Source organism: Centruroides vittatus, unplaced genomic scaffold (assembly GCF_030686945.1).
Source record: "Centruroides vittatus isolate TY-2023 unplaced genomic scaffold, ASM3068694v2 contig_586, whole genome shotgun sequence".
Lineage (NCBI taxonomy): Eukaryota > Metazoa > Arthropoda > Arachnida > Scorpiones > Buthidae > Centruroides > Centruroides vittatus.
In genome coordinates this window covers 1-15,388 of record NW_027122351.1, presented here as the reverse complement: position 1 = coordinate 15,388, position 15,388 = coordinate 1, and the positions used below count along the sequence as shown (strand labels likewise).

Sequence of the window (15,388 nt, the reverse complement as noted above, 5' to 3'; positions counted from 1 at the left end):
ACGCAAAGTAAAAGTTGTTACTCGGCACCTCCATATAGGCAGCAGCCACTAGTAGCCACTTATTAATACATCACAAGCTATATATGTCTCACGAAACCAGTAACATTTTCAAAAAGTTAGCCCCGAGATTAAAAACAGTAATATATTGCTATTAATAATTTTGCTTTCCATGTTTTGAGTATTTTCAATATAAGTAGCGCTTTATGCTATGGGTAAAGGAGCAATTGATTTGGACCAAAACACTATTTTATAAACTCGTTACTATAGTAAAAACATCAAAAATTAAATTTGGTGCTATATCTGCAGACCCAAGATTGCCAGTATGGCTCAGGTGCAGCGCAGAACTTAAACTAAAAACATGAAAATATTGCGTAAGAAACTGATACATATACACATAAATTTGAAGAACACATACAAATAAAAAACATTCTAAAAGTGTGAATTTAACTAATACTTCAGAATGTATGCATATCAATAATGTATGGTATGACACGATAATGAGCGTAATGTAAAAATGAGTAAAAAATCTTTACTACGTGGTTTGATAGTTAAGTGATATTTTAATTGTGAAAAATATCGACGTAACGTTTAATGATGCAAAATAATGGATGCTTAAAATGTAAGTTATTGTGAGAGTCCGGATGAGATGAAAATTTTATTTAACCACAACAAAATATATAAAATTAATTAAGAATAACGCTTAAATTTTTCATATTATATAAAGAAATATTTTCCCAACACTTAATAAAAAATGGAAGATGTGATCGCATCTTTTCCCAGATTTATTTCCTTTCCAAAGGTGACACATCTTTCGAATGTATGTGTCACCAGGAACTTTCATCCGAAATTCATCTATTGGTCAAAAAATTTGCCTAAAAAAGAGCATCGAAATCAAGGGAGAGGACCCCCGAAATAAAAAGACGAACATCGGAACCGACAACGAGAGTTCGCCGACCTTCTTTTCATGTGAGTGCTCCATCGCCGATCCCTTCGACCGCCGTTCGCCATAGACGCTTTAGCAACAAACAATTGATAGCAAACTGTACCATCAAGGAACCTAACTCTACCCAACCAAGCTGAAACCTCGTTTTGCGACCTCAAGGCTTCGATCAAGTCGATTCGACCGATCAAGGTATTTAGCATCGCGCGTAAGCTCTCTCTCTCGGCTAGGAACCCGTTAACTTAGTATAAAGCCTAATGTAACGCTATATCAGCCTTATCCAGTATGTTAGGCTACGCAAGCTTTATCCATTTTATGACGATATGTAAAAGCTATCACAGAACTCTCTGTTATCCTATGTATACGTGTAAATAGTTTACATAAATAAACGGGTATTATATTTTTATAATTAAGTTGTAGGGTGGCACTTCTTACGGCCGGTGTTGTCTCTTAGACGTCCAACTATTCGAAACTATTTTAAATCGTAGGTAGCGATTAAAATCTGAGGTATTTAAATCGGAGTCAGACGGTTTAACACAGAAGTAATTAAGCTTTAAAGTGGTTGAACTAAAGCGTGCCCCCAATCATATTCTAACATCTTAAGCCATCTTAACGGGTTTTGCTGTACTATTACTGTACTATTACAAAATGACGAAATGCTTCATTTTGAGGGTAGAGACTAGTTTTATTTTAAAATTATTGTGAATTCTAATAACGAGTAAAATATTCATTAAGTTCGACCGTACTAGTGATATGACCCCTTCTATGTCTTCATTCTGTCGACCTTAAATTAGGAACCAAAATTTAATAGCATTAATCCCTCTTTATACACAAGCTGCAGTGCCAAATTTCGTTTCTTAAACTTTACCGATTCTGAGATATTGTTTATTATCTCAGAACAGAGAATAAAGAAATGAAACAAATTAGAGCCAACATACTCATGCGTGCGAATTTTTCTCCTTTAATTGACATTTTCGGAGGGATTCGGGAGGTCTCAAAACGTGTAGATTTGCAAAAACCTTGAATGGTCAAATTTGGCACGATTCCAGTACTTTTGTGTTTTATATATAATACATAACAAGTTGGGAAGTAAAAAGGAGTTGGAGTCGGCAGATTTTTTGACGACTCCGACTCCACAGTCCTGGGGACCTATTTTGAGCTCTTCCGATAACTCAACGACAGCAATACACGGGACATTCGATAAGTCCCCTTAGCGAAAGGCAGTTAACGAACCTTAGATAAATCGCTATTCTGTGCTCTACGTTAAGTGGGTTTCGCTACGGGTAGTCGGTCGAGATGTGTCTGGGTTCCATGCTATCGATAGCTATTACGCTTTAACCAATCACAGTTTAGTTAACATTGTATTTTTGTCACGTGACTGCAACCCGCCATTTTCTAAGCGAAAAACGTGCTTATAGCATTGTCTGAACCAGCGTTAGTGATATACTGTAGTTTTTAATTTTGTTTAAAATGTCGAAAAAAGGACAACGAAGTCAACGAACCACAAGTCGCCAATTCGAGATGCTTGTGAATTTTATCGAAGAACACCATAAATTAATGTCAGGGAAATTAGAGGTTAATGTTACCTATGGTATCGAAGATGGAGACGGGGAAATTTTTTTCCCTAGCGACTCGTCGGCGACGGGGAAATTTCTCCCCTTTCTACTTTCGAGATGGCCGCGTTTCAGGTAATCTCGAATCAGATTCTCGAGTGATAATCTCTACTGGGGGCGTACCCGTACTATCTGTCGCATTATGCAAATTAATACTAATTTTTCGACGAGAGGAAAGTTTCGACGTGCGGTACGTCTATCGAAACCCGAACATTTATTCGTAAGAGAAGTCTTTTTTTTTTTTTTTTTTTGTGATTTAGGTTTGTATATTTCGAGATAATTCGCATTTTGTGCGTTAATATTATTAACGATAGCTTTGTTATTTAATTTGTAGTTTTTTTTTAACCCAAGATATGAGTGATATAGATATTAATTCCGAAGAATTTTGGGCGGGATGTACTTCCCAGACTTTTTTCCAATTGTTGGAACACGATTATACTGAACTTGGACTTGACTCGCGAATAGACAGAGGGTTTAAATTAGCTGTCAAATTGGGGTTACAGCACACTGTAGACATTTGTTCGAAATGTTCCAAACCGTGCAAAGTAGTATATCGCAACGACAAAAAATCGTGTGCGATGAGATGCCACAAATGTTGGAACTTCAGCTCTGCCTTCGACGGTACGTTTAAAGGTAAATGTGGAAACTTACCGTGGAATTCGATTTTGTCGTTTATATGGCATCACCTTGCGCTCGATTGCTCTACAAATATTTCTGCTAATGCCGCCGGAATATCTAACAAAGCTGCAGTCGATTGGTCGAACCATATCAGATTTGTAATGCTAGTAGCACTACATAATATTCTATCGTTCAAAATAGGAGGACCAAATAAAACTGTCGAAATAGACGAGACCGTTATTTGTAAAAGAAAATACGAAAAAGGTAGAAAGCTTAAAAGCACAAAATGGGTCGTCGGAGGCATTTGCCGAGAAGATAAAAGCTGTTTCGTTTGCCAAGTAAACGACAGGTCGGAAAATACTCTCAATTGGATTATATCGAAATTTATTAATTCGGGCACTACTGTATTGACTGACGAATGGAAAGGCTACTACAATATCGACAAATTGGAAGGAATCGAAATATCACACAGGACGGTTAATCACTCTGAAAATTTCGTCGATCCAAAAACGGGAGTCCACACCCAAAATATCGAAAGACTGTGGGGATATTTGAAAAATAAAAAAAAACCTTCCAAAACACTATACAGAAGACCTTTCCGATTCTTACATGTACGCATTTATGTATAGAAAATACCTGAATTGGCCTTCAAAAAAACTAGGAGATCGTTTTTTTACCTTCGTTCGACATTTACGGAATATATATCCCGGACGTGGAAAGGAACCAATATGGAAGGAACCCGCGACAGTCCCAGCAGCCCCTATAGCGGAAAAACGTTCGAAAAAAAAAGGAATGCGGGGGGGCAAGCTAAGAAGATTGCAGAGAAAAGTACTACTAAAAAGAAACAGAAAAGAACGACATCAAGTATTTCCGAGTCTTCAACATCGATTTCAACAAAGCGTCGAAGGACCGCGAAGGACCAACGCTAATGTAAGTTTATTTATACCATCTATATATATATATATATATATTTAAAATAGTTTAAAATATCTTTTAACATCTATTTAAGTATAATTTATTGTCGTCGTCGTAGTCGTCGTCGTCGACGGTCGCCATCTTGTTTGCACGTTAGCTTGCGTGCAGACAAGGCGGCGACCGGAAACGCGGCCATCTCGAACGTAGGGAAAAAAAATTTCCCTGTCGGCGTCTAGTATCTAGGGGAAAAAATTTCCCCGTCGCCATCTCGATACCACGGGTAACATTAACCAAATTAGATTCTTCGTTTACTGCAAAAGATCGCCAGAAATTGTGGCAAGAAATAGCCGACCGTCTGAATTCCGATGGAGTCGGCTCACAAAAAGATCCGGAAAAATGGCGAAAAGTAAGTGATATTCATATATTTATAAGTTCTGCATGTTTAGTATTTTAAATTAATTTACTGGGTCTATTTTGTCAGCCCATCCGTTAAGCAAATATTGTTTTTAAAACTTAAAATTTGTGTGATAGATAGTCTAGTTATTTATGTATAGTGTATAGTTTACTGTAAGTTACGTATATAGAATGAATTTTTTTTACTAAACTAATGAATTAAAGCCAATATTAAACTTAGATAAAATCTACAAAATAAAGATTTCTATTATTATATTTTGCTAACATTTTATAATTAAACAAAGTATGTCTAAGTTTCTTTGTATATTTCTACATGATTTCATGTAATTTATGTATTTTTAAATTAATTCGTTAAGAATAAAATACACTTAATTTTGCCACAATTTCTGTTGCTATAAACCAAATTAGAATTAGTATTATGATTAAATAATGCAATACATATTATTAAATGTAAATATTATTTGCATAGACATGGAGTGACTGGAAAGCCAACATTAAAAGCAAAGCATCACAAATAAAAAAATCAACAATTCAAACAGGGGGTGGGCCTTCAGTTAATCAAAAATTAACTGAAGTTGAAGAGAGAGTTTTAAATTTAATTGGTTTAACTGCTGTTTATGGAGAATCCCAAATTGATGAGGCAGGAGTTCAGGTAATAAAAATCATATTTAAATTAAAACATGCTTATTAAACTACAGTAATTATAGGAATTGTATGTATTATAGGAACCATTTGGTTCCTATAATACGAGAGTTATTAAACTCTATGATTGACAGTAATAATTCTTGTGTACAATCAAATAATTCTATAAATGAAAGTGCATACTTAGAGGATGATATATCTATGCATCAAAATACATATTTCGAACTGCCTCCAAATGATTGCAACCCAACTGATTGTCTCGAAGTACATCTGAATACTTCATTAAGAAATGTTAACAGTAAGTGGATATATTATTTTGCAATATTAAGTATTTAACATATAAAAAATAATTTTAAAAAATTTATGGCCAGGAAAAAAACGAAAACACGAAAAATCTGTTGGGGAATGTATGGCAGAAAGCTTTAATAGAACTGAAGATGAGAAGTTGCTCATTTTCAAAAATATACAACAAGCAATGGGTGAGATTGCAAAAAATATTGAAAGGAAGGCAACAGCAGAAGAAAGGAAGGCAGCGGCAGAAGAAAGGAAGGCAGCAGCAGAAGAAAGGAAGGCAACAGCAGCAGAAAATCAATAAATAATTTCACAATAAAAAAGGCCCTTTTCAGGGCCATTCATTTGTGATAAAGAGTAACCAAATCTATTTTCAACCAATACATTATTACCAAGTAAATTTCACATTTCAGGAAAGTCTTTTAACTATTTACTTTATGCAAAATTTTAATTTATTTTACAAATTACTAAAATGTTTCTTCTAGCAACAAAGATTGTTACTGGTTTCATAAGATCATCTGGAAGAGTTCCATTTATATACTAGATAATTATTACATGTGCAAAATAAATATTATGTTCATTTTAACTATTCATATGTATTTTGTAAAAATTATTTGTCACTAAATATGTACAAGTATTTCATACATTTTAAACATTAAAAATATAACAGAACATTTTATTTCAGTATAGTATAAATGCTTCTATTGTTTAAAATTTACAGAATATAAATCAGTCAATATAGGAATTATATCATTTTTTATTTATTGTATATAATTTTAATTACACAGCTATTATACGGTGTAATTTTTATTTACATATAAAATACATTGTTGACATCAACGAGAATTAAAATTCACATAAAATGGCTCCTGAGCAGTTGTTTTTGTATTTCTCTGGCTTTGTTGCTAAGTGAGATTTCATCTCCAAGTCTGGAAACTGTAGAAAATTCCATTTCTCCCATAATTTCGTCGTATAAATCTATATTCTCATCAAGAAAAATTTTATGTACTATGCACATATTGTGTAAAACAGCACATGCATTAATTATTAATCCAGCTTTGTAAGGCGAATAATTTAACACTCTGTGCTTGTGTAAACATCTGAATCGGGACTTTAGAAGTCCATTACATCGTTCTACAATGATTCTCGTTGATATCAAGCTTCTATTATAATTTTGCTCATTTTGCTGCTGAGCATCTAATATAGGTGTCAGAAGCCATGGTTCCATTGGATAGCCACTATCACCTATAAAAAGAAAGAAAAAAATTTTGATAAATGAATTTTGCCATACTTTCATATATATTTATTTATTTATATGTATATATTTATAATAAAGTGAAATGAGAAACATAGATATTAATAAAGACAGTTAAAATATATTATAAAATAAAGACAATTGACATATGACACAAAAGATATTGTGTAACCATGGTCTTCTCTGCCTTGTTTTGATTAAACTTTTAATATTTTTGCTGTTCTATTTACATATAATAAATCAAATATTCTAAACTTTCAATGAAGTTTCATGTGTACAAGTGAAAATATCAATATATTCATTTCACATACAACTTCAGTACCATCGTTTCTAATAAACTAAGTGAATACTGTATTACCATGTAATTTGTAAAATAAAATAACTAAAAATAAATCAACTATTACATATAGGAAGTATTATTTAGAAAAATCTAAAGAATATGTAATATTCAATATCAAAAATCTGTTGGTTTAATTTTACTAACCTATTAACCAAGCATTATTATTTGTTTTGATTTTTCCCTCTATAAAAGCTTGTCTTAAATTGCAGCTTTTCCATATATATGAACCATGTGTTGATCCTGGAAATTTTGCATTAATGCTATTTATTTTCATTTCGGGATCACACACCTGACAAATAATGAAAATATAATAATTCATTGTATTATTTTTGTGTCACGAAATGATATTTATAATTTAATAACAAATTTGATAATTTATGTACTAAAACCATTTAAAATATAATCCAAAAAGTTAGTCTTTTACTTACTATTTGTGTATTTATGGAATGATATCCTTTTCGATTGACGTACGTAAATTCTTTATGGTCGGGATCATTAAGTGATGGTGCAATTATAGGAATGTGAGTTCCATCAATAGCACCTATCACTCCCGGAAAGCCACCTAAACTCATGAATTTTTGTTTTACTGTCGTCATCTCTGTTTCAGAACTTGGAAATTTTATCCAGCGATGTAGAAGAACCACATTTATTGCCTTGCTTACTGTTGTTATGCAACGGCTTACTGATGGCTGGCTAATTTCTAACGTATTATCTTGAGCTACTGGCATCTGATAAGAACCAGAAGCAAAAAATCTAAGAGCACATAATACCTACAAGAAAACAAATTTAAGAAAACTATAATGCAGCTCACAAATATTATATTTCAAAAAGTTATCTATAAAAATTTTTATAGGCATATGTATATTCATATTCATATTGTTATATGAACATCAACAATTTTGTATTAAACAATATTTCATATACAATTAATAAATAGTATTTAACAAAATCATGTTAATGTGACTAAAATGTCATTATTTGGGAAACATATCCTCTTATATATGATTTTCATATATTCTCAATAATTTTATACATTCATTTTTCTATGAATAAGAGAAAATTAATTCCATATTACTTCTTTAATTATAAATACATTATCTTATGTTTAATATATTTTATAATTGGTTACTATAATTTAAAATTTATACTTTTATATATTTTGAAAGCAGTAAATGTTAATATTAATTGATTATACACTATAGTCAAACTATAGTGTATAAAGTTTAATTTCTTCAAAACTGCAGCTTACATTGTATATATAAGAAATAATGTTTAAATGTAATTTTTAACAAGAAATTTGAATGAATTGCAACCTGAATTAAAATTAATTAAAATATATAAATAAATATATAAAAGTTTCGTGGAGATTACTATATTCAGTAATCTCCACGAAACTTTTATATATTTATATTCAAAGCTATCATTTTAATTTATACATATGCGAATGAAACCTATTTCAGAAATAATGTTCATGCTGCATCTACTTACTTTAAATTTTAACAAAAAAACAATTATAAAATAGTTAAGGTAATTATTTTTAAGCGATACAACAACATAGTTTATTAACATTAAAAAGCTACTTACTTTTATTTCTGTAGAAAGAGCATTTTTCTTAAAACATTTTGGCTCTAGCGTATCGCGTAATTCATCACATATATATACAACTAATGGTTTCGGAAGACGATAAAGTTGTTTAAATCGTATATCGTTCAACCGAAAAGCATCAGCTCGAAGATTAAACTGAGATTCTCGACGTCGAATTCTAATTTCCTCTCTCTCCAATTGTTCGTGAAGTAAAATCATCCTTACACCAAAAGACGCCATGTTGTTTTCACTTTCGTTACGTTCCTAACGGTACCTCGAGAGTGACCGATAACAAAAGCTTAGTTATCGCACGTGGCTATCGGCACCGAAAACGAAACGAACGGCTCAGAATAGCATTTTCAACAGTTGATTAAACGCGAATCACGTGGTTCCGATAGAAACTGGTTTTTATCGCATTCGTTAGCTTAACGATACTACTCAGAATAGGTCCCCTGGTTCTAATCCTTGATCCATACATCTCATTGGTCGCAATCCGCGACCAATGAGATGTATGGATCAAGGATTAGAACAAAAGTGTAAATATGGTGCAAATGTTTTAACAGCATTAAAGGTATAAAAGTACTGTACTGTATTATTATTATGTTATTAAGAAAACTTTTCTATTTAAATAAAAAATTTTAAAGGCACTTATAAATTCTTCTGTTTTTCATTATCACTTAAAAATATAATTATCAACCATACTCAAACACCAGAACACTTGCTGAGCTTACTGCAATTTTAATTCCTAATGTTTTCAACCTATTTTTTTTTTAGGTCATCTTCAGGAAAATTTTACAGTTCTACATTCAAACATAAAGCTTTCGAATGCTCGCGACATTTAAAATTTTCGAATCTTTAAAAAATTTATTACATTAAAAGATTAAATAATAAATATTAAAACCAACCACAAACAAATTATTAATACACTACTAACCAACAAACATAAAAATAAATAAATATTGCATCGAAAGTACATTAAACCAGTTAAAGCTGTCATGCCCTTTTACGGGTTTTTTAATCCCATTTCTTTTTCTATCATGTATTTCCAGGCCGTTGGGAGAGCATTGGCGTCCTTTGCATTTAAACACTTGTCGTTTACTTTACTCTTATATATATCTACTTTTTCCATCCCTAACGCAATCGTCGGGGAATGGGCCGTCTTAACTATTCTTGCTTCATCCCATTTTACGTTCGCTCCTTCTGTTTGTTCCATGATCGCCAAAATGATGTTATTATTCCCTTTATTCACATCATATTTGTGCTCCTTCATACGCGTTGCCAAATTTCTTCTAGTGACTCCAACATAATCTTTTGTCACTCTAATTGCTCATTTTCAAAGGTAATTTTATAAACTCCCGCTTTATCCTGCACTCTCACTATGTCTTTATCATTTCTAAGCAATCTGTATATGCTTGGTGCTTTTTTATATACCATTTTTGTGTTTTTATATTTACATAACTCTTCCATTACTCCCTCCATTTTCCTGTCGTATGTGAACTTGCTGATGTGATCCTCTCTATTAAATCTTCTGCTTCCATATTGTTTGTAACTCTTAAGCAATCCTTCTATTACGTTCGCTTTATATCCTAACTACTTTGCCACTTTCTTAATTCTGCTAATCTCCCTAATTTGATCTTGTACGTCGGTGCAATATATGGACGCCCTTTTAATAACCGCCTTAAACGCTGACATCTTATACTGTACTTGAACGGATCATTTGACCATGCTGGTATATATAGTGGCGAAAGCGTGGGCTTTAAATACACTGCTGTTTGTATATTGCCCATTCTGAACTTTATATTTATGTCCAGAAAATGGAATTGTGTATGGCTTTTTTGCTCCATCCTTATCTTTAACCCATTAGGATTGTTATTTATTGCAATTAAAAAATCCTCAATCCTTCGTTCATCCTTCCAAATTATTAATATGTCATCCACATACTTCTTGTAAACTATAATGTCCTCCTCAAATGATCTTAAGACATCCTTTTCTAGTTGCCGCACCACTAATTCGCATAAGAGTCCCGACATGGGACTTCCCATTGGGACACCTTTCTTCTGCTTGTACGTTACCTCATCAAATCCAAAAAATGATCGATAGCACATCAAATTGGCAAGCTTATTTAAGTCCTCAACATGTGTTGCCAACCCTAGATTATGCTCTATCAACAATCAATAAGGGCATTGAGGCACGATGCTAGATTCGTGAATGGGTACATGCTTTCATAATCCATTACTGTCCCTACCTCATCGTTCATTAAAGTTAAATCTTGTAACTCCTTTACTATCTTATTTGGATCATGTGCCACATACATATTTTCCTCAATTTTCCCATAAACGCGTATAAAGGAGCACAAATATAATGTGAATAACGGGAATAATAACACCATTTCGGCGATCATGGGACAAACAGAAGGAGCGAACGTAAAATGAGATGAAGCAAGAATAGTCAAATTCCCCGATGATTGCGTTAGGGATGGAAAAAGTAGAGATATATGAGTAAGGTAAACGACAAGTGTTTAAATGCAAAGGACGCCAATGCTCTCCCAACGGCTTGGAAATACATGATAGAAAAAGAAATGGGATTAAAAAACCCATAAAAGGGCATGACAGCTTTAACTGGTTTAATGTACTTTCGATGCAATATTTATTTTTATGTTTGTTGGTTAGTAGTGTATTAATAATTTGTTTGTGGTTGGTTTTAATATTTATTATTTAATCCTTTATTATTTAATCTTTTAATGTAATAAATTTTTTAAAGATTCGAAAATTTTAAATGTCGCGAGCATTCGAAAGCTTTATGTTTGAATGTAGAACTGTAAAATTTTCCTTAAGATGACCTATAAAAAATAGGTTGAAAACGTTAGAAATTAAAATTGCAGTAAGCTCAGCAAGTGTTCTGGTGTTTGAGTATAGTTGTAAGTAATCTGCTAAAGAAGTGAAGATTATTAATGTAATTATCACTTTCCCGGCTTTGTTATATATAATAGAGGGAAAGTACGGCGATCGGTCAAGAAATGATCCCCAAGAATTTTACATTTTTGACTCGGGGCCTTCAAACATCGAGATATAGAAGAAAAATCGGAGCTTTTCCTGTGCATATGTATGGTGATAGTGTGTTGGGAAGCCCGATTTTGTTCATCTATTTTGAAGCTCAATAACTCCTGTTCCTTATGTCGAAAATTTCTTAAATTTTGCAGGGAGGTTTGTATATAATAGGGATCGATGCTATTAAATTTTGGTGGTTAAAGGTCGAGGGCGTTTTGTGTCGATACTCGAGTAGGACTTAATGACGATTTTACAGGTTATTACAGGTTAGATTTAATAAAACTCACCCATATCCTCAGAATTAATCTTTCTGCTATTTTATAATAATTAAAAATATGATATTGTATTTAAAAACCTTTTTATAATAGATGGCTTTACCAAAAGTTTAAATGTTGCCGGAAAAGTTAAGTAACTCGTTGTCGGAATTTTTTGGTATGGGTCAAGATTTTAAATTTATTAGTGTAAATATGGTTTGTTTTTGATTTTCATTATTATTTTTCATATTTTAAAGGAATAAAGTCACTATTTCATATTTTGCCTCCAATATAAGATCTATCTTCTAAAAATAATTTTTAAGTTTTTTCCATATGTGATGATATTTTATACAGATATATATTAAATACATATTTCATTTTTATTTTAATCTAAACAAATAAACAAAAATAAAGTAAGACTTAATTTTTAATAAATACGTCGTATTCATAAATTTTAAATTCCCGTAAAAATCATTAATAATGTGACATATTTTGAAATATTTGAATGGTTTTATAATTTTTTCAAGTTTCTTTTTATGCCTTTTTCGCGGTAAAAATGGACGGTATTTCCCTTACAGTATTTTGATTTTTCTGAATAAATCTAACGAGCATCTTAATGACATTCACACGCAGATTTTACTTTCTTTTTGCTTTTTTTTTTGTTTTTTTGTTTTTCTGGCCACAATAAAATCGGACTGTAATGACAATGTCTTTCAGATAAGTGAGGCAGTTTCAGACGGACCGAAGCCGGTACGTCTAGCTTGGGTGAAGAAACGGGGCATCGGCAAATACAGTAATTTATCTTTATGAAAGAATATGTAAAAAATAATACGGACGGCAAAGAGCTCATTTTATGAAATTCGCTATATAATTCAATACATTACATATCAACCTAAAGATGAAATAGAAGGAATTGGCCACGAGAGAAGCGATATCGTTCAACGGACTTTCCGATCGAGATGAAAAATAACAGTTATCTTTTCCTCTCCTGCCATAGCCATTATGATGCGCCAGCGGAGAGGGTATGAGCCGTTTCTCCACGGTGATGGCTAAATGCTGCCGAATCCAGGGAAACAAATGTCACCCCTACTCCTGCCGCTCTTCTGGAGCAAATACTTTGTCCAACAGCCGAGGTGTGAACCCCCAACCGTAACGTTGGAATGAATTAGATGGCTTTCGATTTCGGGAGGGAGGTGGTGGGCTGTGGCTGGGTCTGGCCGGGTGTTAACCCTCCCCGTTCGAGATACGCCGTTAAAGATACGCGTAAATTTTATGTAAGTATAATTAAAATAAAGACGAAATCTGCCCAAAAAAGGATCACCATTTATTTTTTGTGTTCCAAGACAAAACACTTTTCGGCGACTGACCTTCCTTTTTAGGTTACTTGTCGCCGGAAGGTTATTAAAAAGTCCTTTTAAAACACACAAACACTTCCAATTAAAATTACAAAAATTTTTAAAAAAGGAACTAGTGACATAAATCAGACATCTTGCTTACATCCATCTTGCCTTTTTTCGGGGTATCTTGGCTGCTTTTATCCACTGGGAACAGGCGCTGGAAAATGTAGATTAGAGCAGTATTTCGCAAACTTTTTGGACCGCGACCCCCCTTGTGCACTTAAAAATTTCAAAGGACCCCCGAAGAATAAGTATGTGTCGAAAAACATCCCGGAGGGAGGGGGTTAGGCTCGTATTTAAATATTTATATTATTTTTATTATTTATATGTGCAATTTATTTAAGTAAAAATTATTTTATATATTTTTTATTTCTATTATTTCTAAACATGAATCCATAGTAAATTTATAAAATATTTGAAAAAAATTGATCTGGCATCAACTTTTCAGCGACCCCACAAATATTTTTCACGACCCCCTTGGGGGTCGCGACCCCCACTTTGAGAATCACTGGATTAGAGTTTAATCTACATTTTCCAGCGCCCAGTGGATAAAAGCAGCCAAGATACCCCGAAAAAGGCAAGATGGATGTAAGCAAGATGTCTGATTTATGTCACTAGTTCCTTTTTTAAAAATTTTTGTAATTTTAATTGGAAGTGTTTGTGTGTTTTAAAAGGACTTTTTAATAACCTTCCGGCGACAAGTAACCTAAAAAGGAAGGTCAGTCGCCGAAAAGTGTTTTGTCTTGGAACACAAAAAATAAATGGTGATCCCTTTTTGGACAGATTTGGTCTTTATTTTAATTATAAAAAAGTCTCCATCGGACGAAAATTCATTTATGTAAGTAGGTAATTACAAATATAAATAGAAAGCGGCGAAATTAAACCTCACTGTTTTATATTGTTGACGAGAGGCGGCGGAAGTGGCCCCGGGCCGCAGCTTCCAGTCTACCGTGTAAACTATTCTTTCTGCTTTCGCTACCCTATATTCGTAGTTTAAATAAATCTAGGAAACGAATGTATTGCGTAGAATGCTAAATTCTCAGTCCTGCCAAAACAAAACTTTCAAAAAAAAATGTTTTCTTAATGATAATAATAAGATAAGAAAATACAGGTATCCTCACTTTACGACCTATATGCTTAACGACCATTCGCACTTACGACCAATCAAGTTTCGACCTGCAATTCGGGGAATCTCCTATCTCAGCTTGAATGTCGGTCAGTGGCGAATGGTGACATGCGCACTAAGCGTACTATAATAGGCTAATAGCGTACTATAAATTTATTCATAAAAAGACTATTAAAGTTTGTTGCATAATTTGGATAATTTTACAACAATCCTATATTTTCGGCGCATGCTCCTCGCTTATCGACCAATTCGCTTAACGACGTAGTCGTCGCAACGGAACTCGGTCGTAAAGTGAGGAGTACCTGTAATGCTTTATTTGAACCTTTGTAATTTTACAATAATGTTATATTCGTTACGTTATTACTCAAATGTATACTTTTACTTTAAAATTAAAAGAATATTTATATCATTTAATTTTTACTATACAATTTGGTTAAAAAATAAAATAATTTTTTATCTGTTTAAGAAATGGTTTTAACTATAAATAAATAAAATCGAAATATTAACGATTCGTGTACTAATTTACGCTCGCATTTTAAGTGTTTTTTGCTCCGGTGTTAAATATTTTAATTGTATTACCAGCATTTACGTCGGCGGTATATCTCGTGTATGGGGCTCTCTTATCTTTGGCCTTTTTTTAAAATAAATAAAATACGCAGAACGTTTCTTTTCTTTATTAATGAAAAGTAGTCTTAAAGATTTTATGTTTTGTAACTAAAAAGACATTAATTTACACAAATAGCAAATACTACGGACCGCTAAGTTTTCTCCGGGCTGGGGAAAAAATTTTCCTCTCCCCCTGTCGATGCCTCTGCCAACATCCAATAGTGCGTTAAATCCAGGTTTTACTATAACGTAAACGAAGTAGTTGTTTAAGAGTTAATTGACAAAATGACCTATAAATTCTATTTTACTGTACTATATCTGCCGTATATTCCATTTGTGATTGAAT

At 32.8% G+C, this 15,388-nt stretch overlaps 2 protein-coding genes across 2 annotated transcripts; one reads left to right on the top strand and one right to left on the bottom strand.

Moving 5' to 3' along the window:
- The first annotated feature begins 2,906 nt into the window (after positions 1-2,906).
- On the top strand, positions 2,907-3,800 carry LOC136979142 (uncharacterized). Its single transcript, XM_067275070.1, has one exon. It carries the CDS (start codon positions 2,907-2,909, stop codon positions 3,798-3,800), a length of 894 nt encoding a protein of 297 aa, XP_067131171.1.
- Positions 3,801-6,172: 2,372 nt separating this feature from the next.
- LOC136979144 (putative nuclease HARBI1) lies at positions 6,173-8,961 on the bottom strand. Its single transcript, XM_067275071.1, has 4 exons — positions 8,613-8,961; positions 7,457-7,798; positions 7,173-7,317; positions 6,173-6,678 (listed from the first exon to the last, which is right to left on the bottom strand). The coding sequence occupies exons 1-4, from the start codon at positions 8,850-8,852 to the stop codon at positions 6,287-6,289; spliced, it is 1,119 nt and encodes a 372-aa protein (XP_067131172.1). The 5' UTR covers positions 8,853-8,961; the 3' UTR covers positions 6,173-6,286.
- Between the last annotated feature and the right edge of the window lie 6,427 nt (positions 8,962-15,388).

Excerpts from the sequence above, each read along its gene's own strand:
- LOC136979142 (XM_067275070.1), top strand. The coding sequence starts at position 2,907 with ATGAGTGATATAGATATTAATTCCGAAGAATTTTGGGCGGGATGTACT.
- LOC136979144 (XM_067275071.1), bottom strand. The coding sequence starts at position 8,852 with ATGGCGTCTTTTGGTGTAAGGATGATTTTACTTCACGAACAATTGGAG. Across the intron at positions 7,799-8,612 it reads CTCTTTCTACAGAAATAAAA|GTATTATGTGCTCTTAGATT; the intron begins GTAAGTAGCTTT and ends GTTTTCTTGTAG. Across the intron at positions 7,318-7,456 it reads ATTCCATAAATACACAAATA|GTGTGTGATCCCGAAATGAA; the intron begins GTAAGTAAAAGA and ends ATTATTTGTCAG.